The sequence below is a fragment of the Pan paniscus genome, chromosome 7 (assembly GCF_029289425.2).
Source record: "Pan paniscus chromosome 7, NHGRI_mPanPan1-v2.0_pri, whole genome shotgun sequence".
NCBI lineage: Eukaryota > Metazoa > Chordata > Mammalia > Primates > Hominidae > Pan > Pan paniscus.
The window spans coordinates 21,459,910-21,486,450 of record NC_073256.2 but is presented as its reverse complement, the minus strand read 5'-3'; the positions used below and the strand labels follow the sequence as shown (position 1 = coordinate 21,486,450).

The 26,541-nt window shown below is 43.3% G+C and overlaps 1 protein-coding gene and 1 long non-coding RNA gene across 2 annotated transcripts in view; one reads left to right on the top strand and one right to left on the bottom strand.

Annotated features, from left to right (window-relative positions):
* The window catches only part of LOC129395841 (uncharacterized), a 76,323-nt gene that overhangs the window by 26,573 nt on the left and 23,209 nt on the right, over window positions 1-26,541 (top strand). The window lies entirely within an intron of this gene.
* The window catches only part of MCPH1 (microcephalin 1), a 270,092-nt gene continuing 256,162 nt past the window's right edge, over window positions 12,612-26,541 (bottom strand). Inside the window, exon 14 of the mRNA XM_034965553.3 lies at window positions 12,612-26,274. Coding sequence (XP_034821444.2) covers window positions 26,171-26,274 — 104 coding nt within the window. The 3' untranslated portion in view covers window positions 12,612-26,170. The remainder of the gene's footprint in view (window positions 26,275-26,541) is intronic.

Sequence of the window (26,541 nt, the reverse complement as noted above, 5' to 3'; positions counted from 1 at the left end):
ATCTATTTATAGTTACTCTTTGGGTTAAAAGGGTGAAACCAGAAATCTTGAAAATGCTACATGCTTTTATCCAGCAGTTAAAACTAATAAACTGTCTTTCTGTGGTTATGATAACCAGATACTTATAAGAGTAATTCTGGAAATGACAATAAGTACATCTGACTTTTAAAAAAAACTGTTTGTTTAAATTTAAGAGAGCAATGTTTTCTCTGATTAAGTGATTTGTATTTGGGTTTCTTATGTTTTCGAGTTATCTGCAAATCGCATTCTCTCTGTAGCATGTGGGATTTCTAATGACAAGTGGGAAGCTTGGTGGATTGACAAAAATTTGCACACGGGCTAGTACATCTCCAGTGCTGGTTGGTCATCTGAATAAAAAGAAGGCCAGGTAAAATTACTGGACTTCAAACAGCAGAATTTAAACCTTCCTTGGGGGAATACCCATTTCTGAAATTTCTGCCAGGCTATAACCTCAAACTCTGCTCTGGCCTTGAATATATGGCACAGAATTTGCACCTATGCAGTGTAGAATATATAATCTGTTGGCCTTTGGAATTTAATTGTTTTAGTTGCTTAATATGTTTTTTTTTTCTGGAGGCAAAAAGACCAGTTAGGAGGTTGCTGCTGTAAAATGAATGTTAAGTGCATATGAGAATTTGGGAGAGGGCAGTGGCCAGCAAGACTGGAGAGGAAGGGATACGTCTGGGAGGCTTTTTAGAAGTAGGCTCAGTTGGCTTTGTTGAGGTGTTTGCATGTTAAAATGAAATTCTTCTGCTGGGTGCGGTGACTCACGCCTGTAATCCCCGCACTTTGGGAGGCTGAGGCAGGTGGATCACCTGAGGTCAGGAGTTCAAGACCAGCCTGGCCAACATGGTGAAACCCCATCTCTACTAATAATACAAAAATATGCTGGGCATGGTGGCACGTGCCTGCAATCCCACGTATTCCAGAGGCTGAGGCAGGAGAATCGTTGGAACCTGGGAGGCGGAGGTTGCAGTGAGCTGAGATCACGCCACTGCACTCCAGCCTAGGCGACAGAGCAAGACTCCATCTCAGAAAGAAAAGGAAAGAGAAAAAAAGAAAAAAGGACAGGAAAGGGGAGGGGAGGGGAGAGGAGTGAAAGAAAGGAAGAAAGAGAGAAGGAGGGAGAGGAAGGAAGGAAGGAAGGACTTCTCACTGGGGGGAAAGAAGGAAGGAAGGGAGGGAGGGAAGGAAGGAAGGAAGGAAGGACTTCTCACTGGGGGGAAAGAAGGAAGGAAGGGAGGGAGGGAAGGAAGGAAGGAAGGACTTCTAACTGGGGGGAAAGAAGGAAGGGAGGGAGGGAAGGGAAGGAAGGAAGGACTTCTCATTGGGGGAAAGAAGGAAGGAAGGGAGGGATGGGAGGGAGGAAGGGAAGGAAGGAAGGACTTCTCATTGGGGGAAAGAAGGAAGGAAGGGAGGGATGGGAGGGAGGGAGGGAAGGGAAGGAAGGAAGGACTTCTCACTGGGGGGGAAAGAAGGAAGGAAGGGAGGGACGGGAGGGAGGGAAGGAAGGAAGGAAGGACTTCTAACTGGGGGGAAAGAAGGAAGGGAGGGAGGGACGGGAGGGAGGGAGGGAAGGGAAGGAAGGAAGGACTTCTCACTGGGGGGAAAGAAGGAAGGAAGGGAGGGACGGGAGGGAGGGAGGGAAGGGAAGGAAGGAAGGACTTCTAACTGGGGGGAAAGAAGGAAGGGAGGGAGGGACGGGAGGGAGGGAGGGAAGGAAGGATGGAAGGACTTCTCACTGGGGGGAAAGAAGGAAGGAAGGGAGGGACGGGAGGGAGGGAGGGAAGGAAGGAAGGACTTCTAACTGGGGGGAAAGAAGGAAGGGAAGGAGGGACGGGAGGGAGGGAGGGAAGGAAGGATGGAAGGACTTCTCACTGGGGGGAAAGAAGGGAGGGAGGGAAGGAGGGAAGGAAGGAAGGACTGATTGCTAACTAGGGGGAAAACTGGGGGAAAATTTTGCCCCAGTAATAATGTGAACTTTGGCTTTGTATAAAAATGAAGAGATGATTAAGAATGGATAAATGTCATCCTGGACAACATAATGAGACCTCATCTCTACAAGAAAATTAAAAAAAATTAGGTGGGTATAGTGGTGCATGCCTGTAGTTCCAGCTACTCTGGAGGCTGAGGCAGGCGGATTGCTCAAGCCTGGGAGGTTGAGACTGCAGTGAATCGTGATCATGTCACTGCACTCCAGCCTGTGCAACAGAGTGAGACCTTGTCTCAAATAATTTAAAAAAAAATTAAAGAATGGATAAGTGCAGTGGTGAAAAAAACAACAAAATCATGTTGCTGCCTCAACAGCTCATTCTTTGCATACTCCTTACACAAAATCTGACTTAAATAGCAGACATTATTAATCATCATTAATGCAAATCTGTAAACAGAACTCACAGAACTCAATATGCTTTTGTGTCAATCCAGTTAGACAGAAAAATCAGACTTCTGAAATGCAATTGTAAATGCAAAATACTCTCAAGCCTTTTCAACTATGATTCTCATTTTTTATTAAATTCCATTCTGCTGCCTGGGTAGTATCACGTAAAAATGCAGCGTAAACCTCTAAGTGAGCGTGACACATTCATGCCTGCAAACTGGAGGACGAAACTTACCTGATAACTTCCATCCACCTAAGCCCAGTGATTGCTTCTTCTCAGCTCCCAAAGCGCGGGCTGCATGGGCCATCCATTTGTCACTTTGTGACATGTTGTCCTACGCCACCTCTGACGCCAGTGTCCTTGCTATTTGTTCCTGTAGCAGCCCCATTTGAAGCACTCGTTTCCTGTGGCCACGATGGTGTGTCTGCCTGCACCACCGTAAGTAACCTCTGCTCTGCAGCCTCGCCTCCTCCTGCTGAAGAGTTGACTGATTTCCTTGGAAACCACATGTGCTGCATTAACCAGAAGGAACTTGGGGTGGACAGTTAGGATCCTGAAGTCCTCGCCCTGTTTATGCTATCAACATTTCAAGTGATTCTGAACAAACACTTAACCTCTTTAAGTTTCTGTTTCCTCTGTTCTGAAATGAAAGACTGGGCCAAGTACTCTCTAAGCCTCTCTAACTCTAAATGGCTTCACTCCCTCCCCTTATGCCCCTTCTCTCGACTGGACCGAACTCTGAGGACTATATGGTCCCACTTAGAACCAGTTTCCCAAACCTCTAGATGCTATCTACAAGCACACAACCCAAAAGAAAACCTACGAGTGGCTTTAAGGGAATCTAAACTGGTTAATGAAGAGATGACTGGTCTCATGCAGAAGCTGTTGGCTCCCTTAAAGGGCCCTAGGAAACCGCTTGAGAAATTTGCAGAAATAGCAGCTCACAGAGCCAACTTGGCCTTCATGGAAGTTGAAGTGATGTTTTACATCGTTGGATAATATCAAGATGTAAAACTTTTAGCCCAGAGGCTTCGGAGAGGATGTTGTGGAATATGACTCTACGTCCTGTGCCTTGTCCTTGAACCTTATCGGCTCAAGTCTGCTGGACTTTGCCTCATCCTGTTTGGATGGGCAGGATCCACTTCAGTGGGGCTGGTTGGAGAGGATGGTTGTGTTTTCTTTTTCTTTTTAAACCAACCTTCCTTCCTTCCTTCCTTCCTTCCTTCCTTCCTTCCTTCCTTCCCTCCCTCCTTCCTCACTCCCTCCCTCCCTCCCTCCTTCCTTCCTTCCCTCTCTCTCTCCCTCCTATCTCTCTTTCTTTCTGTCTGTCTTTCTTCCTCCCTCCCTCCCTTCCTTTTTTCTCTTTCACTTTCTCTCTCTCTCTCTCTTTCAAGATAGGGTCTCATTATGTTGCCCAGGCTTGTCTTGAACTCCGGGCCTGAAAAGATCCACCCACCTTGGCCTCCCACAGCACTGGGATTATAGGCATGAATCACCATCCCTGCCCAGGGAGGGGATGGTTCTTTGTAACAGTGGTGCTGAGTCCAGATTGTCAACAGATAGGGATCAGAACTGGAGGCTTGGGACCACTGGGAGCAGGATCTGTGTGTCCTCAGAGCCGAGGTCCTAGAGCAGCTTCCCTTCCCCTGGGTCCCAGGCATGCTCACTGATGGTGGCCCTGGGAGTCACTGTCCCCAGCTAAGAGGGCTTGACAGCAAAGGTCCCATGCCTTCATTCATCATTTCCATGACAGAACTTTGGATGGGGAAAGAGGGACAGAGCCCTAGGGACACAACACCCCTTGTTATTCCGGTTAAATCCTCCCTGCAACATTCACAGCTCCCGACCCACTACAGTGACCCCTAGGCCTTGTTAGCCCAGGGTTGCGAATATGTGCCTCCACCTCTTCTCCTACAGGTGGACTTGTGTCTCTGAGTAGATTTGGTGATATTTTTTAGATGGGGAGGTGGGGGAAGGACTACATTGTACTTGAGGCACATGAACTAAGGCCTGATCCCAGTTGCAGCTTCAGAAACACCCAGGAACCCCTCAGGCAGTGAGCGTTGTCTCTGAAAGGTGTCAGTGCTTCCTAGAGTCCATCCCATGCCATCCAGGCCGCATTCCCCGCTCCTTCCTGTATACTCTGGGTATTCACATGTTGCCTAAATGAAAGCATGTTTATGGTTACTAGTGTTTCATGTGTCAGGAGTAAAAGGCACCAGAATGATGCCTTTTCTAAAAGTACACATGGGTGGGGGGTGGGGAGGGTCCTACTGAATTTCTGGGACTGTGAGCCCAGGCACAGTATTTTGGGGAAAAACAAAACCTGCCCAGGTGACTCTGATCTGCAGCCAGGATTGAAATCCACTGAATTGGAGTCATGACAAGAAAACAAGTGATTCAGCCAGTGATCTTCTGTCCTTGGCTTCACTAGTCTCCATCTCCTAACAAATGTTGCTTTACACTGGATCAATTTTCCAACGTGCTCTATCCCGGGGCCGCTATGGCAGAATCCTTGAAGGAATCCCATCGTTCACTGCACCTCATTTCAAAGCGATTTAACAGCAGGACCACAGCAATAATGAAAAGACGCTCCCTATTTTTTTATGGGTAATTTGATTATACACGGTGCTTAAATGTTTACGATAAAACTCCTTTGTATGCTCAGATAAGAAAGCTGCTATTTTTTTTAAGCCAGCAAACAATCTAGTACATCTGCATGGTCACTGGTAGTGAGGGCTGTACCCAGGCAAGGAGCTGAGATTGAACTCAGCACACACACACAGGGGAATGACTTCCATAGCCCATGGAGTCTAATGGGTGTGAATACAGAATGCGCTGTAGAAAGAAGCAGAGTTGGTTAGAGGCTGGGCATCTGCAGGCCTTGAAGAACTGACTGGGGAGCTGCACATAGTCAGCACCTGAAAATAGACAGAGAAAGATGAAATCCACTAAACAGAACACATAACTGGGTCACCATGATTTTCTTGTTAAGGAATCAACAAGTTTGAGCCTCAACTGGGAGATCAATTGGAGCCAGCAAAAGCAGCAAAGGCAGCTGTTTCATGGGGTTCTGCTCGGGTAAAGTTAAGAGGGGTTCAGTAGAGCCTTGAGATAGTGGGGAATCAGGCCTGGATCACAAACAAAGCACCACATACATCTTCAAACTTCTCAGTTGGGAGTGACAAATGGGTTTTGTGGTCTCTCAGTGTTTATTTGCATATTGCATATGTTGAATATTTGTATTATTTAGTATTACATGGCCATTAAACTTGTCTGAGTCATTAAGTGTGGCATTAAGATGCTCTTTTTGGGATTCATGATTGAACTCCCTCCTAGAGATCTCCATTTAAACACGCTCTGGGCACCTCAGATTTATCTAGTGCAAATTCAAATTAATGATCTCATTTCTAAGCCTCTTCATCCTCTGTCTTCCTTATTTTATGGAAGTAAAACTATCCATCTACCCACTTGGACTCCCTGCCATCTAAATCAGGCAATTGGTAAGTCCTTTTGATCTTACTTCAAAAAGGTGCCCTGATCTCTCTCTTCCCTTCCATCCTTGCTGCCGCAGCCCTAGTCCAGATGCTCATAATCTCTAAACAGCCACTTGCCGTAACCCAATACATCTTTTGGTCTCCAGTCTTGCCCCACCCAAGCCATCTACCACACTCTTATCAGAATGACCTTCCCAAACACAAATTGACTCTCCCCATTCTCGGGCATGAAAGCTATTGATAGCTTGCCAGTGCTCACTAAATTCAGACAAGCTGCATTAGCATGAAATATCCAGCTTTTCACTAACTCATTCCAGTCCCCATTTCTGGCATCACAGCCATCCTGTCTGCTTCTCACACCACACACTCTGGTCTACATGGTTGGATAAATTACTACTTCTGTAAGTGCCATCTAGATACCTCTATCTAGATGTCTTTATCAGTATTATTACCTTCGTCCAGAATGGCCTCTCCCCCTTTGCTCTGTCCAGAAATCTCTTACACGTTTTCTAGACCAATCCAAGTGCCATCTGCCCTAATGCTCTTTCCCATTCTTCCTTCTTAATCCTTCATCCAATTTAATACTTATCCTGACTGCACTTGATATACTTCTATGTGACAGACTCAATGACAGCTATTTGTTTATCCTGGTTTCTGAGCTGCTCACGTGCAAGGATTATACCTATTTTTTTAAGCCTCCATGTCAAGTAGGTGCTTAGACAATGTGTATTTAATCGAATTGGAAAACTTGAGGGGGCCTTGATTTACTGAGATGGGACTCACTGAAACTTCAAATAGATCCCTTGGTTTTGCTTCCCACATTTCTTCTTGGAAGAGTTTACTCACAACTCAGTGTATTCCTATCAGACATTTATCTAAAAAGCAACAGGCTGTGTTCCAGGGTTGCTACAAATTCAGCCCTATCTCATAGACTTTCTACAAACAACATGGTACAATAATTCTGAGGTTCTGGAATAAAGATTTCTGGTGAGTACAGTGTATTTACTAGGACAAGAAAACAAAGAAAAATTTTTGAAAGATTTTCAAAAAGGTGGATTGAACTCAAGCAGGGTTTCTGGTTAACAATATTAACCAGGGAATTCAGAAAACTATGACATTCCTCTCTCTGAATATCATGGTTAGCTGAAGATATATTAAATTTGAAAACAGTAAATAATGTGACATATTTCTTAGAGTTTTAACTGTGAACTTATATGAGATTCTGAACTCCATTTCCCTCACTAAATCCCTTCAACTTAGTTTTATTGTATTAACATAATTAGATTTAGATGGAATATTTAATTTTTTACATCATTTTAAATTTTCTCGTCTATCCATGACTATATTTTTTTGCCTATACTTTGAGAATCTAATTCATTTCATGAAAAGCATGCAGCCATTATATTTAATTCGTTTGTTATTTTTACCCCCAAGGGATAAGTTATCTTGGGGGTAAGTTACCTTTGGCAAAGGTAGTATATATTATTAGTTAATTCTAAATAATCTCAAAGTTAGCATTTTGATTTAAGAACATTCATATGGCAACAACTAAATGTACTACACTGATTTAAATCCTCCCATTTTCCCTCAGAAGCTGTTGTGAGTTATCCTGGTTTCATTGGTACCTGCTGGCAAGCATCTCAAGTGGGCACTCCGGAAAGGAAATTGTGTACCAGTCAAGATGTAGCAAGCACTTGGGGCTGGCACATTCATGATTGGCGATTGTGCTTTTCTTGTGCCAACCCACGTTCCCCTCTTCCAAGTAAAGACTCTGTTACAGAGATTTCCCTGGGGTGCCAGAGAGTGGTATGTGGCTGCAACACTAATCCCATGCCTTGATTTCACTACGGACGAAGTAGGGGGCTACGGGAGGCAAAATACTGTGAAGCGGAAGTCACTGATACATGAAGAGCCTTTCCGTCCTGAAAAAGAGAGTCCTCTCACTCATTCTGTCTTTCGGGAATTTATTTGGAAAGAACATAGGCTTTGGAACCAGAGAGATGGAATTTGAATCTCCCCTCTGCTACTTAGACGTGGGTGACCTTGGGCAAGTTACTTAACCCTTAATAGCAGGCATTTCTTCTTCTCTAATAGTGGTTCTGCGGATTGAATGAGGTAATTAAGGCAAGCTTCCCCACACAGAAAGGGGCCTGTTAGTCCCTTTCATCTGTGCTACTAATCTCTTAAAATGCAGTTGACTTTTTAACCTCAGTGTGACTTAACTTTCCTCAGATCATTGATGAAGATGGTCAAGGAATGCTAGTTCTGATTTGGGAACAAACTCTGGACATTACAGGCTGGCCTGAGCAGGGTGCTGACCCCAGCAAGCCCTATGGGGCCACACAAGGGAGATGGAAGGAGGAGTCTCATAAAGGGCCAGGGAGAGGGACTGGGAAACCACTCTGGCTTTGCAGTTTTGCGTGGGCACCTCTTTGCAGGTAACACCACTGGGTCAAGTCAGTGCTGAAGCCAATATAGGTTGGAGGGCCACCAGCCCCACTCAGTCTATTTCTTTTCTTTTAATTTTTCTTTTTTATTGATACATAAGATTTGTACGTATTTGTGGGGCACATGGGATATTATGGTACATGCATAGAGTAGGTAATGATCAGGTTAGGGTAGGATATCCATCACTTCGAGTAGTAAGCATGTGTGATGGAACCATTTCAAAGCCTTTTCTAGCTATTTTGAAATATACAATACATTGTTAACTATAGTCACCCTACTATGCCATTAAACATTAGAACTTACTCTTTCTACGTAATTGTATGTTTGTACTCATTGACTTTCCTCTCTTCATCCCCCACCCCCAACCCCACCCTGCAACACATACGTCCTTCCCAGCCTTTGGTATCCATCATTCTACTCTTTAGCTTCATGAGGTCCACATTTTTAGCTCCTACATTTGAGTGAGATCATGCGACACTTATCTTTCTGTGCCTGCCTTTTTTCACTTAATGACTTCCAGTTCCATTCATGTTATTGCAAATGACAAAATTGTATTCTTTTTTATGGCCAAATAGTATGTTATTATGTATGCAGACCACATTTTCTTTATTCATTCATCCATTGGTGGACACTTAGTTTAGTTCTATATCTTTGCTATTGTGGAAAGCACAGCAGTAAACATGGCAGTACTTTGGTATACTGATTTCTTTTCCTTTGCATAAATATCCAGTAGTGGGAATGCTGGATCATTTGGTAGTTCTATTTTTAGTTTTTTTGGGACATTTCTATACTGTTTTCTGTAATGGCTGTACTAATTTACATTCCCACTAAGTATACAGGGTTCCCTTTTCTCCGTATTTTTGCCAGCATCTCTACTTTTTTATAATAGCCATTTTAACTTGGATGAGATGATATCTCATTGTGGGTTTGATTTGCATTTCCCTGATGATTAGTGATGCTGAGCATGTTTTCATGTACCTGTTGGCTATTCGTGTGTCTTCTTTTCAGAAGTGTCTCTTCAGATTCTTGGCCCAGTTTTTAATGGAATTATTTTTGTTGTTGTTGAGTTGAGTTCCTTGTATATTCTGGATGTTAGCCCCTCATCAGGTGAAGTTTGGCCAATATTCAAATGATCAGAGACAGGTTGTCTCTTCACTTTGTTGTTTTCTTTGAAGTACCTAAGCTTTTTAGTTTAATATAGTCCCATTTGTCTATTTTTGATTTTGTTGCTTATGCTTTTGAGGTCTTAACCATAAACTCTTTGCCTAGACCAACATCCTGGAGTGTTTCCCCTGTTTTCTTCTAGAAGTTTTCTAATGACAGGTCTTAGGTTTGAGCTTCTTTTAAACCAATTTGATATCTACAAATATCTTCTAATAAGACAAGAACTTTAGTATGCTCTCATATCTTTTGTTCTTGCCATCTTCTGCCAACCCATTAATATTGGCATTAACTAACTTTTAATTCTTAGTTGTAAGGATGTATTTTTTCTTGTTAGTCTTATCAATTTGTAAAGATAACAACTCTACTAAGGTATAAAGTAATTTTTCCTTCAAGAATTTCTTGGAATATCTCTTGAATTTCCCTCACTTTTTATTTAGTTTTTCAAAACTATTTTCAATGTGACCTTTTCTACAAAATCTTCAAAGCACTTGTATGCCTGAGGAAATTCATCATCTCATCTTATTTGAATGATAGTTTGGCTGGATATAAAATTCTACATTTTTAAGTTCTTTTCCATCAGTATGTCGAAAATAAGATTCCAGTTATCTTGCATCCGTTGTTGCTGTTAACAAAGATGATATCAAGCTGATTCTTGTTGTTTCATATAGCCTCTTTCTTTCTTTCTTTCTGTGGGCTTTTAGAATTTCTCTGTTTTTTTCATGCTCTTACATTTCAGTTTAGTACATGTAGGTGAGGTTTTCCTTATTCTCTTTTGTGGTGCTCTACGAGTCCTTTAAATGTGAGGTCAGTCTTTTCATTCTGGGAAACTGATCTGAACTACTTCTTCAAATATTTTCCCCTCTTCACTTTTTCACTCTTGTCTGAGCTGCCTATTACTTATCTGAATGTTTACGTTTCTTTTTTATTCTCATATTGCCTTAAAATTTCACCCCTACTTAATCTGTCCTGTCCTTTCTCCCTTTAAGTCTGTTCCAGTCTTTGTGATCCAAATCTTATATTTCTTCCAATGAAGAGAGAAGAGAGAAAGAGAAGAACTTAAGTGTTTTCTTGCATCTTCAACCTCTCCCTGCCCTTTGTATTATTTATATGGTGCCTCATTGAGTTGCAGGCACGGGGATGTCACTGTATCTCTGACAAACACTGATAGAGAGCTGAGGATGCAGGACCTCAGATCCCATCCCACCTCTGCCATTCTAGGACTAACAGACCCCTTGCTACTTTTCTGGGTCTCATTGGAAGAAGGGACTCATTTACCCTTTGTCTTCCCCACTCGCCTGGGTGCGCTCAAAAGACCTGAAGCTCTTTCTGAGGCAGTGGCTCAGTGGTTGGGGGAGCTGAAAAGGGTTGGGCATCTTGCAGCCAAGTTGGCGGGTGGATTTCCCATGTACCACAGTAGCCCCAGTGCTGGGGGTTCGGGGGCACTGGCCTAGCATACACCACACTTCTTTTCCCAGGCACATCACTCTTACCCCTCAGAGAGCTTCTTTTATCCCCTTCAGACCCTGGCTGTGGGAGACGTTGTCCTTGCAGAGGTTGTCCTGGCAACCTTTGCCCCCATGGAGGGTGTCATGCCTTTGCTGGCATCACCTCCCCTGTAAAGTCATAGCTGCACTGCTTCTTGGAGCGCTTGGCCACATGAACCTCACTGTGTCTCTGCAGGGGTGCGGAGGAAACTAGAAAGAGGCCTTGGGCTACCCATATTCCAGGCTGGAAAACACGAGGGCATCCTGGCAGCCACACCGCCGACCTGGGATCCTGAGGCCTGTGTCTCTACCTACCCATTGTTCCTCGGGCATTGGGAACACCCATATTCTGGAACACTTTCGTAATCCACTTCCTTTTCTACTGCAGAAGCCCAGATTCCTCCCACATCCACTCCCTCTGCTCTCTTTTCTTCCCAGGGCCACTGCAACCTGGCTCCATTTCTTAATCCCCCAAGTCTTAATCCTCTCAAGCTCTGCCATCCCAGTGGTCCCCCAAATGGGAGCAGCCAGGACATTGGAAGTATTTGAGCTAAAACTGAATATTTTATCAGAAGTTTGAACTCTGGGTGGGGAGGCAAGAATGATTGACCTGGGTGAAATGTTCGGTCCCTCCCAATCTTCAGATGCTTGGAGGATCTGCAGGTCATCCTGTGGGAATTGCCTTTTCTCCCTCCACCCTGCACCACCCTCCACCCCCGACCCCCTGCCCAGCCAACTGTGGCCCCTATGTCTGCCCCTAAGAATGGGGGGCCCTGGCCCACTATGGCCCCTATGTCTGCCCACTGACTGGCTGCCCTGCAGGCCAGTGGGGTTCACTTATTGCCTGACTGCTTCCTTTTCTTGCTCCCTCTAAAGGGTGTGGGTGGAGCTGCAGAGAGAAGTTGCCTTTCTTGTGGGGAGGCCACAGACCCTCCTCCCAACTCGACACAGTGTCCACCCAATGGGACCAGCTCCACCCATCTCCACACCCTCCCTCGGGCCAGTAGTCAGTTTAGGAGAAAGTCTAAATGGCCTGGCAAAAAAATGGAGGAGGCCTAGGTTAGTTATCCAGGGCCCTGTGGGCTATGTCTTGTTGGAAAAAATGGCTAAGAAAAACGGATAATCTACAGCATTTTTTTATCATTTATTTCAAATATACAGCACCTCAATTATGCTATGGATAATAGTTATATAATGGTCAGGCCAGGAAGCCAGTACCCGCTGAGACAGTGTTTCTGTAGAATCCCAAATGCTTGGTTCATTGACTTATATAATACCCTGTAATTTGGGGGCTGTTGGTGTTTTGTAACTGTTGAGATGCAGAAATGAGTGATTTCTTTTGAATTCTTTTACTTCTAGGCAGCAGTCTGTCAACAACTATGGCATCCAGCTGGTCAGAAAGACTAGAGGATTTGACATTTTGCGGCTGTTCTCTAGAACCAAAGAAATGAGAACCTCTTGGTAAAATCCGCTGGTCCAGGAGTTATTATCTCCTGGATTATCTGCCAAACAAATTATCTGCCAAAATTACAATGTAAAACTGAAGAAAACAACCGATAACTCAGTTAAAATTTTGGAAAAATACAAAAAACTGTGACTGGGGAGAAATGGTGAGGGAAATTTTCTCATTGAATTAGAGGTTCAGGGGGGCTAAAGGGAGCCCTCATGCTATCAACCAAAATCTCTGTTAAATTCCAAACATAAAATATCTTTTCTCACTGTTAAAATGTCTAAGCAGTCTCCACTAGCAGCCCCCGTCCTGGACACAGGAGCACTGCCCTGCCTGGCCGTCAGGTGCTCCCATAAGCATCATTCAGACAGCGAGGGGGGCAGTTGAGGATTCGGGGGCAGGAGACGGGGTGGTGGAGAGAAGGATGTGACCGTCTAAAGTCCATTTTCCCTGCTGAAGCTACCCATGGAACTTTTAAATTGGGTGCAGATTTAAAAATTAATACAAAATATTTGAATAATCAGGGATGTATCAAATGTTCATAAATTACAGCTCCAACTAGGAATGCCTAAGGAATTGTTCCTTCCATTTAATTGTCTTCTGTGTCTATCAAAAAGACAGCCAGTCGCGTGCCTCTTCTAAACAGTCAAATACCATCCTAAGCTCTCATGGAAAATCTCAAGAGGCTTATTGGTTGACTAATTCTAAACCTCTGTTTGCTCAAAGGACAGTGTCAACTACAATTTTTCATTTGCTTTTGTATTCCATTTATTTTTCTTTATAGCTTTGGGAGATGTGTATTATACTTCTATTCTTTTAATGATTATCTTGGAAATTGTTTATGTATACTTAACAGTCTACAGTTAAGGACTGTTTACCATCCTTCTGAATAACACAAAGATTTTAGGACAGTGGTCCCCAGCCTTTTTGGCACCAGGGACCAGTTTTTCCATGGACCAGGGTGCAGGGGGATGGTTTCAGGATGATTCCAGCACATTACACTTATTGGGCACTTCATTTCTATTATTATTACATTGTAATATATAATGAAATAATTATACAACTCACCATCATATAGAATCAGTGGGTGTCCTGAGCTTGTTTTCCTGCAACTGGATGGTCCTATATGGGGGTGATGGGAGACAGTGACAGATCATCAGGCATTAGATTCTCATAAGGAGCATGCAACCTAGATCCCTTGCATGCACAGTTCACAATAGGGTTCACACTCCTATGAGAATCTAATGCCACCGCTGATCTGACGGGAGGTGGAGCTCAGGTGGTAATGTGAGCAGTGGGGAGTGGCTGTAAATACAGATGAAGTTTCGCTCATTTGCCCGCCTGCGGCTCCTAACTCTTGCAGCCCAGTTCCTAACATATCCGTTGGTGGCCCAGGGGTTGGAGACCTTGTCTTAGAATGGTTTTCCTCCATTGATCACTGCTTCTAGCTTGTGTGCTACTGGGATACAATATTTTGAATCAATCTCTGTTTTTAACCTCACAGATTGTGTAATTATCAGTATCTGCTTAATATGTATTTAGATTAGTCATATGTTTACCATTTTGTTTAGCTGCCAAACGTCATTGCATTTCAGACTTTCTTTCTGGGAGTGTCTCATTCTTCCTGAAGTACATCATTTAAATGTGCCTTTAAGTTTGGTGGCAAACAGTCTCAATTTCTGTTTATCTCAAAGTGCCTTTATTCTACCTCATTTTTGGTAGTTTCACTGGATTTGTGATTTTTAAATCTATAATTATTTTCTAGCACATTGAAGGTATTTCACTTTCTTCCATGTTCCATTGTTATTAAACAGACTCTTGTCAGTCTTATTGACATTCTTTTGTAGATAATCTGTTTTTTCACTATTTTATCTATGTATGAATTTAATCTATTTATGAATTTCATCTATGTATTTCATCATGTATGAATTTAATTTATTTCTCTTGCTTGATATATTATAGTGCTTCCTGAACTCCGAAAAATTCTTGGCCATTATTTCTTAGTCTATTAAATATTCTTTAAATACTGCTGTCTTGCTGTTACTCTACTATTTAATTCTGAAACTTAAAATGAATATATGTTGGACTTTATTTTTCATTTTCTTAACTTCTCTTGCGTATTTTTAATTTGTCTTTCTGTTACGTATCCTGAGCAATGTCTTTGGATATAATTTCCAGTTTACAAATTCTCTTTTGAGCTGTGTCTAATTTGTTATTTTTTAAAATTTTTTTCAGAGACAGGGTCTTGCTCTGTTGCCAAGGCTGTAGCACAGTGGTGCCATCACAGCACACTGCAGCCTCTAATTAGCAGATTACGTTTTTATAAAATGTTTTTTATCTTTGACCATTTAAAAATTTGGGAGTTTATCTCTCCTCTCCTTTCCTTTCCTTCCCTCTCTTCTTTCTTTCTTTTTCTTTCTTTCTCTTTCTTTTTTTCTTTCTTTCTCTCTCTCTTTCCCTCCCTCCCTTCCTTCCTTCCTCCCTCCCTTCCTCCCTTCTTCCTTCTTTCCATGAGATCTTCCTATGTTGCCTAGGCGTACCACCTATTTACTTACTACCATTGCATAAGTCACTTATCTCTCTCTCCATTTTGATTGTCTGAAGCTTGATGTCGACTAGATTTCTCAGGAAAGACTCAGCAATAATAGTCCCTGAGTTCTGGCATGTTGATAACAGTTTGTCTTTTATTAATTAGATATAAAATTCTTGTTTCATATATTCTTTCCTTGAGTATGTTAATTATTATATGTTATTTTAATATTGTATATTGTAATAGCATATAATAACATACAATATTTGTATTATTTATTTGTATATATTTGCATTACTATATATTTGTATTCTGTATGATTTATCTTGTATATAAATATTGTATGTTAAATAAATAATATGTTATTTCATTTTCTCATAGCATAAAGCATTGCTGTCGACAAGCATGATGATAATTAATTTTTTTTCCTTATACCTTACACACTTGTTTGAGATATCTGTTGTAGACTGAATTGCATCCTCCCCAAATTTATAAGTTGAAGCTCTAATCCCTAGTGTGACTGTATGTGGAGACAGAGCTTTTAAGGAGGTAATTAAGGCCATAAGAGGGGCTGGTAATATAATACGATTGGTGTCCTTAAAAGAAAAGGAAGAGACACCAGGAATGCAGGTGCACAGGAAAGGCCATATGAGGACAGGATAAGATGGCCCTTTGCAGCCAAGGAGAGAGGCCATAGAAGAAATCATCCCTGCGAACACCTTGATCTTGGACTTCCAGCCTTCAGAACTGTGAGCAAACAAATTTATCTTGTTTAAGCCACCCAGGCTGTATATTTTGTTATGCCAGCCCTAGGTAACTAATAAAATGTTCAAAGGATTTTTTTCTTTTTTTTTTTAAGTTTGGTAATTTTACCATTTGGGGTCAATATTTTCAAGTGTGTGGTATAATTTTTCAATATGTAGCTTCAAATCCTTTTTTAAATTCAGTGTTAAAAATGTGGTATAGTTCTTGTCATTCTTCTTTGCATTGGTATCTTCTTCGAGACATCCTATGTTCTATCTCCTTTGCCTATCTTCAATATGTTCCACTTTTTCTGACATAATTTTTTTTCACTTCTTTTTTACTTTTAAAACTTTCCTCATTATCAGCTGGAAACAGTGGCTCACGCCTATAATCCCAGCACTTTGGGACACCGAGGTGGGCAGAGCACTTGAGATCATGAATTCAAGACCAGCCTGGCCAACATGGTGAAACCCCATATCAACTAAAAATAGAAAAAAAAATTAGCCAGGCGTGGTGGTGCATCCCTGTAATGCCAGCTACTCGGGAGGCTGAAGCAGGAGAATTGGTTGAGCCCAGGAGGTGGAGGTTGCAGAGAGTTGAGGTTGTGCCTCTGCACTCCAGCCTGGGCAACAGAGTGGACTCTGTCTCCAAAACAGACAAACAAACACACAAGAAAACTTTCCTCATTTTCACCTTCTGTTTTTCTTGGGGCATTACATGTTGTGTTTATTTGTTGTTTAGTCTTTGCTCCTAAAATGCATTTTTAAATTTTTTAATTCTTTTCTGATTGCTGTAACAATTCACATACTTTCATGTCTTACATAATTTTCTTAGAGTCTGTTAGCTTGTTCTGAAATAGGTTTTGATCTGTTTTGTGGCTGCAGGGGCAGAAAGGGGGTAATCACTTTCTTCTCCATCATAAAGGTCATACCAATGCCCCTATAACAAAAGACAGATTAACATGAGAAAAGTATAACACATTTATTTCATCATAATTTTATGTGATGTGGGAACCTTCAGAATGAAGACCCAAAGATACAGGGTGAACTGTGCATTTCTATACTTAGATTTGATGAAGCACAGCCAGCCATGTCGAAATGTAAGATTGGACAGAAAGGTCCTGATCGAATGTAATAGATGGTGTGGGGAAACTCAGCAAGGCCTCTGCGTTCAGATCTTTCTCAGCCTCTCTGTGCCACATTCCCTCCTCCTGGGCATAGGGTAGGGTCCCTCTACAATGAGGGTCTTAATTTCTTTATTGCCAGCTGTTACACAGAAAAGCAGGGGGAGGCTAGAGTCATATTTTTAGGCTTTATGGCTGGCCTTGAGGCAAAGGGGTTCTGGTTTTTATGACTCACCTCGGGAGAGGAAGAATTCTAGTTTCTATAGCTTCCCTCAGGGGAGCATGAGGGGTGAGAGACAGGAGGGCAAGGGAAGGTCAGGGGGAAACTTGGCTTCTGAGGCTGCACTTTGGGCCTTCTGAGCCCCATGACGGCCACATCTTTGTGTCTGCTCTTATTGTCTGTTGGGCTGTTATTCTGCTTCTTAGGACCTTTTTCTTATAATAGTTTTGTATGGGATTTGACTTGGATATTTTCTGTTGCTTATTTTTATGGGAAATTCATTTGCCTGAGCCTTTAGGATGTGGCTGGGTGTAGGAGCGCTCTTTTACCTTTGCGGGGCTCCCTATTCTGCTGTTTTTCGTAATGTCCAAAAGCAGCATGGCTTCCTGTCTTGAGTTTTCCTGCATCTTTTTCTCAAAGCCTCTTTCATCAACACGAGGAGACAGAAAACAAACTCTGGCCCACCACCAGTTTTGTATAGCCTGTGCATTAAAAATGCTTTTTATATTTTTAAATGGTTGAAACAAACAAACAAACAAAAGAATACTATTTTGTCACACATGAAAATTGTATACAATGCAAACTTCAGTGTTCATAAATAAAGTTTTATTGGCACACAGCCATGCCCATTCATTTACATGTCATCTGTGGCTGCTTTTACCTTATAACCGCAGGAATGAGTAGTAGCAGCAAGACCGTGTGGCCTTCAAAGCCTACGATGTTTACTATCTGGTTCGTAACAGAGAGATTTGTTGGCCTGGTGTGGACCTTCTTTTTCTCTTGTCTCTGTCATGCCTGCCTTGATTGATTTTGATTCTACTCCCAGGAATTTCTCCTCGGGGTAGGGCCCTGGCCCAGACAGGCACTCAGATGGGTAAGTTTTGAGAGTTCATGGGAGATGGAGAGCTCCAGACTCTGGGGCCCTTCCAGCTGTGGGTCCCTTGCTCTCGATTATATGCAGTTGCATTGGGCAAAACCCAAGCGCTTTCGTCCAATTGGCCCTGCTGGGCTTCCTGGTAATACAGAGCGAAAGATGGAGAATAACCTTGAGCTGTGTGGGATTCTCCTGTTCCCAGAGCTGTCTGCTGCTGCCTGGAGTTTCCTTCTTCCACCCATGCAGAACCTGGAACCTCATGGGGCTCGTGACTGGCAGTAATTTGCCCCTTGTAAGGAGCTCATAAGGTGCCCTTGGCTTGGGTTTGCTACCCAGGCCATCTGTTTTTATGTGGGGACCTAAAAAGTTTTAAACAATATTAAATTCTAAGTTTAAAAAATTTTTTCTGTAAGTTCTATCTGCCTCCTTTTCAATTCCATCTTATCATTCTTGTTCCGTTCTCATGGTTTTCTGTCCTTTTATTTCTTTTAACATGTATCATCCGTATCTGATGATGCCAACACCTGAAGTCTTGGTCTATCTGGTCCTGTTATTTTTCCTAATGATTGTCTTGATGATTTATTTGGAATTGTGTGTGTGCACGCATTCTAATTGATGGTCATATTGGTGGGAATCATCAGAAGCCCAGGTTCAGGGACATTATTCCTGGAAGTTGTGTGTCTCCTTCTTCCAGGTGCCTAAGGATGTTGCTGACAAAGGATGTTGCTTTGTGTTTGCCTTTGTGCAGATGTTATCCTTCCCCCTTCTTAACTTTCTTCCTGGGAGTCTAACCCTTCAAGAGTGTCAGCTTTATCAGGTTGGTCTCCATTCCAACTCCCCTGTCCCGGCCCACCTCCCATACACACACACATGAATGCACATATACACACATGCACACACACGCAGATGCACACACGCCCTGTGTATACACAATGCTCGGTCAACATGATGTTCCCCACCTTCGATGTCAACCTGCTTCTCCACCTTGTCTCCAGTGGTAGAGCGTTTCTCTACCTTTCTTGCAAATTCCCTACCATTCACTCTGCATTTTCAGGGGTCCATTATAATGTTCATTATATTGCTGCAAACATAAGTCACTGATTTACTTTCTTGGATAACACAAATGGCTCAGTTTAGAAGTCTGATGATTACATTCTAGAATGTTTAATATGCCTAAAATGTGGTTATAAAGTGGTGGGCTTTGCCTTTAATTGGCCCTCCAACATTTCTCTGTTGAACACCTTTAGCAACAAGAACTTGGCTTCTTTGTGTCCATGGAGGGCACGCTCTGGGCCGGCTGAAGCACCAAGCACCTTTTCCCTTTAGCTGAAGGAGCTGGTTCCCATGAGGATGTGGATCCTCCCAAGACTGCTGACACTTTATGCCTGAGTCCAAGACTCATCCAGCTTGACTCTGTCCCCCTGCTCCTCCTGCATAGCCACTCAGGCAGCAAGTAATTTCATTTCCAAAATTTCATTTCTAATCCACCTCCTCCTTTCCATCTCTGTGAGCACTGTGTTCCGCACCTTAACATTTCTTGTCTGGAAAATTTCAATAGCCTTTCTTAACTACCCAACGCTTATATCTCACCTGCGTCCCCTCAACGTGCCCTTCCACTGGAAGTTCCAGCAATCCTGAGGCCCTCAGACCTCCCCTCACCTTCGGGACTGGCACGGGCCTCTCCCTTGGTCTCTTTTCCACTCGGAACTCCTATGCTTCCTTTGAAACCTATGTTAGAGAGTCAGGCATGGTGGCATGCACCTGTAGTTCCAGCCACTCAGGAGGCTGAGGCAGGAGGATTGCTTGAGTGCAGGAATTCAGGGCTGCAGTGAGCTATGACCATGCCTCTGAATAGCCACTGCACTGCAGCCTGGGCAACGCAGTGAGACCCCACCTAAAAAAAAAAAAACTCACCTAAGTTAGATGTCAGTTTCTTCTGGAAGTATTTCCCAAGCTCTTTTCCTTTCCGTTTAAAAGCAATCACCTTTTCTCAAAGTTGTCGCTCTCCCTGGTCTGCAGTGAACTTATCACACTGTGTTGTCATTTGTTTTCCAGCCTCATCCCCCTTCAAGGCTGTCAGCTCGCTGAGATAGGTGCTGTATCTTCATTATTTCTGGCCCTTGGAGCCTGTACAGTCATTGATACAGAAGAGCTGCCCAATAGAGTTCTTACAAATTTTGGCTATTTCTGTTTGGTGTGAATCAAACTCCAGCACTTGTTGGAAGGTGAGTGGAGGCAGGGAGAGGGCACCACAAGCCCTGTGAATCCAGGGTAGGAAAAGCAGGTGGAGATGAGGCCTTCAATAGATGAAGCTGCAAAGTTACTGCTTTGAACAGAAATGTGGAAAAGATCCTCATATCTTAAAAATAGTACCCTTTGCTTCTGGTGACAGGCTAACTTCGGTGGGTCCATCCACATTAGGGACCATGGGGGTCATTTCACCAAATCTCTTTGCTCCTTTGTTGAAGAAGTTAAACTCCTCAAGCTCAGATATGTTATGTGCTTAAAGTCTAATTTGGGCTCCAAGGATATTATAAAGTAGCCCCTGAATCTAATAAATCTTTAAAAAGGGGTGGTGTGGGAATTGCTCAAGAAAAGCAAAATGCCAAAGAGTTAAAAATAGCAGAATTCCTCCGTAAGTCTCTAACCGCCGCTCCACAATCTCTTCTGGGCTCTGAAGCCACAAGATGAGGTGACAGTCTTTTCCTCACTCCTAAAAAGGAGGTCAGTTTTGAGCCCGTTACCTCCTACTGTGCCATCAGCCCTTTCCCCACACGGCATCCCCGGTTGTTTTTGGAAGGAACCTTGTGGCATCGTGTGAGTCACAGCCCTGCGGCTCCTACCATCACAGCCTCACACACTCAGGACAAAGAGTCCTTCTCTTTTCTGTGACCAGTTCCCAATAAGTTCATGGTCGGGTTTCTCGCCATTGGTTGAGTACATTATCTGGCTGATAACTGGCTCTTGGTGCCAAGCTCTGAGGTCTGGCAGTGTCTCCCTTCCCACCCTCCCAGGGCCCCTGGGGCGGCCGTGGGCCGACGGAGCTGCTGCTGTTGCCCGTTGTTCTCATCTCGCTGTTGACAGACAACAGCCCTAGAGAGCCCAGGATGGCGTTCCTCCCCTCGAGCGGGCCCTCCTCAGCGTTGGCTGAGGTTTCATTGGCTGGCTCACGGGAGAGTTCCTCCCCTCGAGCGCTCCCTCCTCAGCGTTGGCTGAGGTTTCATTGGCTGGCTCACGGGAGAGTTCCTCCCCTCGAGCGCTCCCTCCTCAGCGTTGGCTGAGGTTTCATTGGCTGGCTCACGGGAGAGTTCCTCCCCTCGAGCGCTCCCTCCTCAGCGTTGGCTGAGGTTTCATTGGCTGGCTCACGGGAGAGAACACTGAATTAGCTTTTTCAGTAAATCGTCTATCTGGAATATTAAAGATGGAACAACTATGAGTTCCCATAGATAAGCTGTGAATCCAAATATTTAAAAAATTGAAACCAGATTAATGAAATTGACAGCTGCCGCCAGTATCTTAGAGTTCTAGGTGGAGTTTGGTCCCTGCAAGGTCCTGAGGCTTTGGGAAAATATTAACGCCTAGAATGGGAACTCATACCAAACAAAATAGTAGTTTAGCCTGAAGAATGTTTGTATGATCTTGTGTAGTTTCAGGTCAATAATTCTAATTACTGTCTCCATTAAGGGGTTAAATATTAGAGGGATAAAAGTAGATATTGTCTTCCTGACAAAAATTTATAGTTTTAAATAAAGTAGTAGAATTAGAATTGAGAACACTGAACAAAACAGTTTAATTACAACCACAGGTAACTTTAAAATAGGCAAATTCCAGCCTTACATTATGGTCAATTAAGTATTTGTCAAACAGACACAATAATGATAAGTTCTCTATTCTTTCCCTGCTGTTTGAATTGTTTGGAGTCAGGCCTGTTGGCTCTGCACCTCTTAATCTGTGCTGGGGGTTCCTACCAGTCAGTGTCTGATTCGTGTCTTTGAGTCAGCATAACTCACTGAATACTGCAAACTGAGATGCCTTTGCTTCTTCCCCCTTTCAGAAGGGCGTCGACTCCCTGGCCATCATCCTGTGCTCTCAGGCACCAGACAGGGATTATTGTGAAAATTGCCAGTTGAAGAAACCCTGGCTGTGAGAAGACAAATGCCTTATCTGAGGTTTCAGGCTGGGTGCCAGTGGGAACCCATGGTCAGGGCATCCGTCCTGGATTTAGTGTGAGGCAATCAGGGGCCAGTGTTGGCAGCAGAGTAAGGTCTCCTCAAAGATGTTCTAATTTGAAAATCTGTGAATATGTTTCCTTCCATGGCCAGGGGGGATTCAGGTGGTAGGTGGAAAAGGTACTAATCAGCTGACTTTAAAACAAAGAAGTCCACCTGGGTTATTTTGGGGAGCTCAAGGTAATCAGTGTAATCACAAGGGTTCCTAATTGGGGAAGAGAGGGCAGAAGAGTGAGTGTCAGAGTGAAGTAAGATGAGAACGACTCTCCTGCTGTTGCTGGCTTTGAAGATGGAGGAAGGGGCCATGAGCCAAGGAAGGCGGTACCTCTAGATCCCAGAAGAGACAAGAGACGCATTCCCACCCAGCGCCTCCAGAAAGTAAGGAATCTCTGCTGACACCTTGATTTTAATGAAATCATTTGGGCCTCCAGAAAGGAAGGGAACATAGGAGGTGGAAGAGAAGGAAAAATAATTGAGTTGAATATAGAAAAATAAATTTAAAGAACAAAGAGAAGCAAAGAAGGGGACGAACAATCACATTGGAGGGAAGGGAGCAGAGATGAGAGATGTTTGGGATCTTGATTTTTGGTTAACAAAGAGCTTTACTTCTCAGCAATGTGATCCCCTAAAGAGGTTCTACTCAGATCTATTGTTCTCAGCTAGCTTTCAACAGTTAACTAACCAGTGACTTCTTGAAATATGTTCTCTTCTTAGATTTTGTGACTTTGAACTCTCTATCATGGGTAGTGTTAAAGCGAACTAAATATGGCCAGAGAAGGACTCCAGTACTTTTATATTCAAGTCCTTGTGGACGAACTGCAATCTAACTTAATAGGTAGACAAGATTGAGAACCTAACTTAGAAGTATGCACCTGTAACAATAGCTGAGTCTCGGCTAATCCCAGCAGCCATACTTCAACCATTTATACGCTGCTGAGTGTTCAAACTGTGTTTAAATAAGGCAGATGCTGAGCTGTAACCAACCCAGTTGTTTCTGTACATTACCCCTGATTTCTGTACATTACTTCCCTTTGTTTGGTCTATAAATCTTCTTCGACTGTGCTGGGGTCTCTCTAAATTCGCTGTGATTCTGGGGGTTGCCTGATTTGCCGTTCATTACCCAATGAAGGTCCTTTAAATTTAACTCAGCTGAAGTATTTCTTTTGCCAGACACAGCTTCTCTACATTTACCAGATCTAATGTTTGGAGTTCCCTATGGCTAAAGCTTGGGGCTCTGTTGCTTTCTCCTTCCAGGTGAGCTTATCAATTCCTGAGACGTAAAAGACACACACACCTACTGATTTGTCCTCATGCAGTGTCCGGACTACACACACACACACGCACACAGACACACACACACCACTCTACTTCACATCTTAATTCGGATGTCACTCAGACCTCTCAAACATAACATGTTCAACATAGGATTTTTTTTTTTGGAGGCAAACTCTGCCTCCCAGGTTCAAGTGATTCTACTGCCTTAGCCTCCCAAGTAGCTGGGACTACAGGCACATGCCACCACACCCAGCAAATTTTTTGTATTTTTAGTAGAGACGAGGTTTCACTATGTTGCCCAGGCTGGTCTTGAACTCCTGAGCCCAGGCAACCTGCCCACCACCAGCCTCCCAAAGTGCTAGGATTATAGGTGTGAGCCACTGCACCCGGCCTCAACATGGGATTTTAAGTTTTTTCTCGTCATGCCATGTATTATTATTTCCAATTATTTTTCCTCTTCCATGAAAGAGGATTAAACATCCCACCCAGTTCCTAGTTGCTTACATACCTTCTTGGGGAAGGCTCTCCTTACCAGGCTTGCCATGTGTGGTGTAACAAAAATGGACATCTGTTGAATGAGGCTAATAGATACATGTTCTTGGTCCCTAGTTCCTGGCACAGAGCTTCAGAAACCCTTGTAATTTCATGAGCACTAGGAGTGTCTTTGTGATGCTAATGAGGTGACCCCTGGTGGCCCCTAGGTGGCTTCAGGATGGGGCTGGTCATCAGAAGGACCAAGCACTTGGTTAGAAAGTTGGGACTTCGGTTGATCATGACCATGGGGATGGAGTAGAGGACCAGAGATTGAGGTCAATCAACCAACTTAATAAATTTAATCAATCTCATGCCCACATAATGACACATCAGTAGAAAACTCTGCAGCACAGCCTTGGTGGAAGTTCTTTAGAGAAGTTGATGAACGCACTGATTGATGTCCTGGCCCTGGGAGGGTGATGTGTTCAGATTCCCCGGGGAGAGGGCATCAAAATTTTGCATTCCCTCCCAGACTTCACGCTATTTCATTGCAATTTTTGATTTAAGTCTGTTTTTGCTGAATTATATCTAATTATTTCTAATATAACCTCTAATGTAACATCCTTTTAGATTTTCTTTTACTTTCCATTGTTTATTATTGTCATATGCTTTCAAAATTCTTCAAGATTTGAAAACTTAAAGGCGTATGTAAGTGTAGTGAGTAGTTACATTTCCCTTTCATGCCTAACATTGTTTTGTTCCTTCTTTTCTTCCAACCCTTGGTCAAACTTTCGGAAATTTGTCTATTTTATTAGTCTTCTCAAAGAATCATCTTCTGATTAATTGATTCTTTTTTCTTTATATTGATTTTGTTACTTTCTGCTATTATTTTCTTCCTATCACTTTCTTTGATTTACTATGTAGCTATTTCCCCAATTTCTTTCTTTCTTTTTTTTGAGACAGTGCTTGCTCTGTTGCCCAGGCTGGAGTGCAGTGGTGAGATCTCGGCTCACTGCAACCTCTGCCTCCCAGGTTCAAGCGATTCTCCTGCCTCAGCCTCCCAAGTAGCTGGGTCCACAGGCGCGTGCCACCACGCCTGGCTAATTTTTTGTATTTTTAGTAGAGATGGGGTTTCACTGTGTTAGCCAGGATAGTCTTGATCTCACCTCGTGTTCCGCCCACCTCGGCCTCCCAAAGTGCTGGGATTACAGGCGTGAGCCACCGTGCCTGGCCCTCCCCAGTTTATTTCATTCAATATTTAGCTAACAAAGTTTTAGGTTTCTTCCCCCTTTACTACTAATATAAGCAATTAAGGCTGCATAGTCCCCTCTAACTATTGCATTAGGTATGTCCCAGAAGGTTTTATTTCAGTTCTAAATATTTTTTCATTTCCATTATGATTTCTTTTGATGTATCAATTATTTATGTTTTCAACCTACAAATACAGTTTTTGGACTTCTTTGAGACAGAGTCTCACTTTGTCACCTGGTCTGGAGTGCAATGGTACGATCTGGGCTCACTGCAACCTCCGCCTCCTGGTTCAAGCTGATTCTCGTGTCTCAGCCTCCTAAGTGGCCGGATTACAGGTGTGCGCCACCATGCCTGCTAATTTTTTTTTGTATTTTTAGTAGAGATGGGCTTTTACCATGGAGGCCAGGCTGGTCTCGAACTCTTGGCTTCAAGTGATCTGCCCACCTCGGCCTCCCAAAGTGCTTGGATTACAGACGTGAGCCACTGTGCCCAGCCTAGTTTTTGGATTTCTTCATACAATTCATTTCCTACATTATGCTTAGTTCAGAAAACATGGCCTGTATGACTGTGTATGAACTTAAACCTGTTGAGTCTCTTTTTTGCTCTCCCTGATTGGAGCTCTGGGCCGGTCTGGCTTCTTTGGCCTCTTGTGCAGTTTTTCCTAGTCCTCTTCCTCTCAGCGTGTCCTTCCAGGGGTTTGCTTTTCTTTAGGGGGTCTCAGCGGCAATGCCAGCGGCTTTTCACAGGTCCACTTCCTCATCTGCTGATCCCGTTCGACATTAAAACCCAAGCCTCTGCTCCCCAAGAGCCTGCACTGCCCTACCTGGCAGCGGCCGGACCCCAGGACCTGGACTCGGCATCCAGGCTGCCTCTCTCTGGACTCCCCACCGCCTGGGGATTTCCATTCTTTATTAGGAGTTCTGCAGTGCTTTTGGAAGGAAGCTTGTGACATTTCCATCACTATCTGTAGGTCTGTCGTGCAAAAGGGTGTTTAGGTTTAGGTGATTATATCCACTGCATGCTTTTTCGAATATTGAGGCCATTGTGTTTATTTTTCTTTTCTCTTTCCATTCTCTCCAAACAGAAACTGTACTTCTCCATATGATTGCCTGTAAGCAGAGAAAGGTTCACATAAGGAAGCAATGACAAGAAAAGCGCAAACATGAATGTTCCCTGTATCTGCAGTTAACTCACTACTTGTTATGTGAAGTAAACTAACAGGTTATTAATGGCAGAATTATGGAAGTGGAAGGCAGATGAGTGGTTGCCAGGAGTTAAGGAAGGGACAGAAGCTGGTGGGTTCCGTGGTTATAAAAGGGCCCCAGGACAGAACCTTCTGGTCACGGAGCTGCTCTGTGTCTTCACCACAGTGGTGG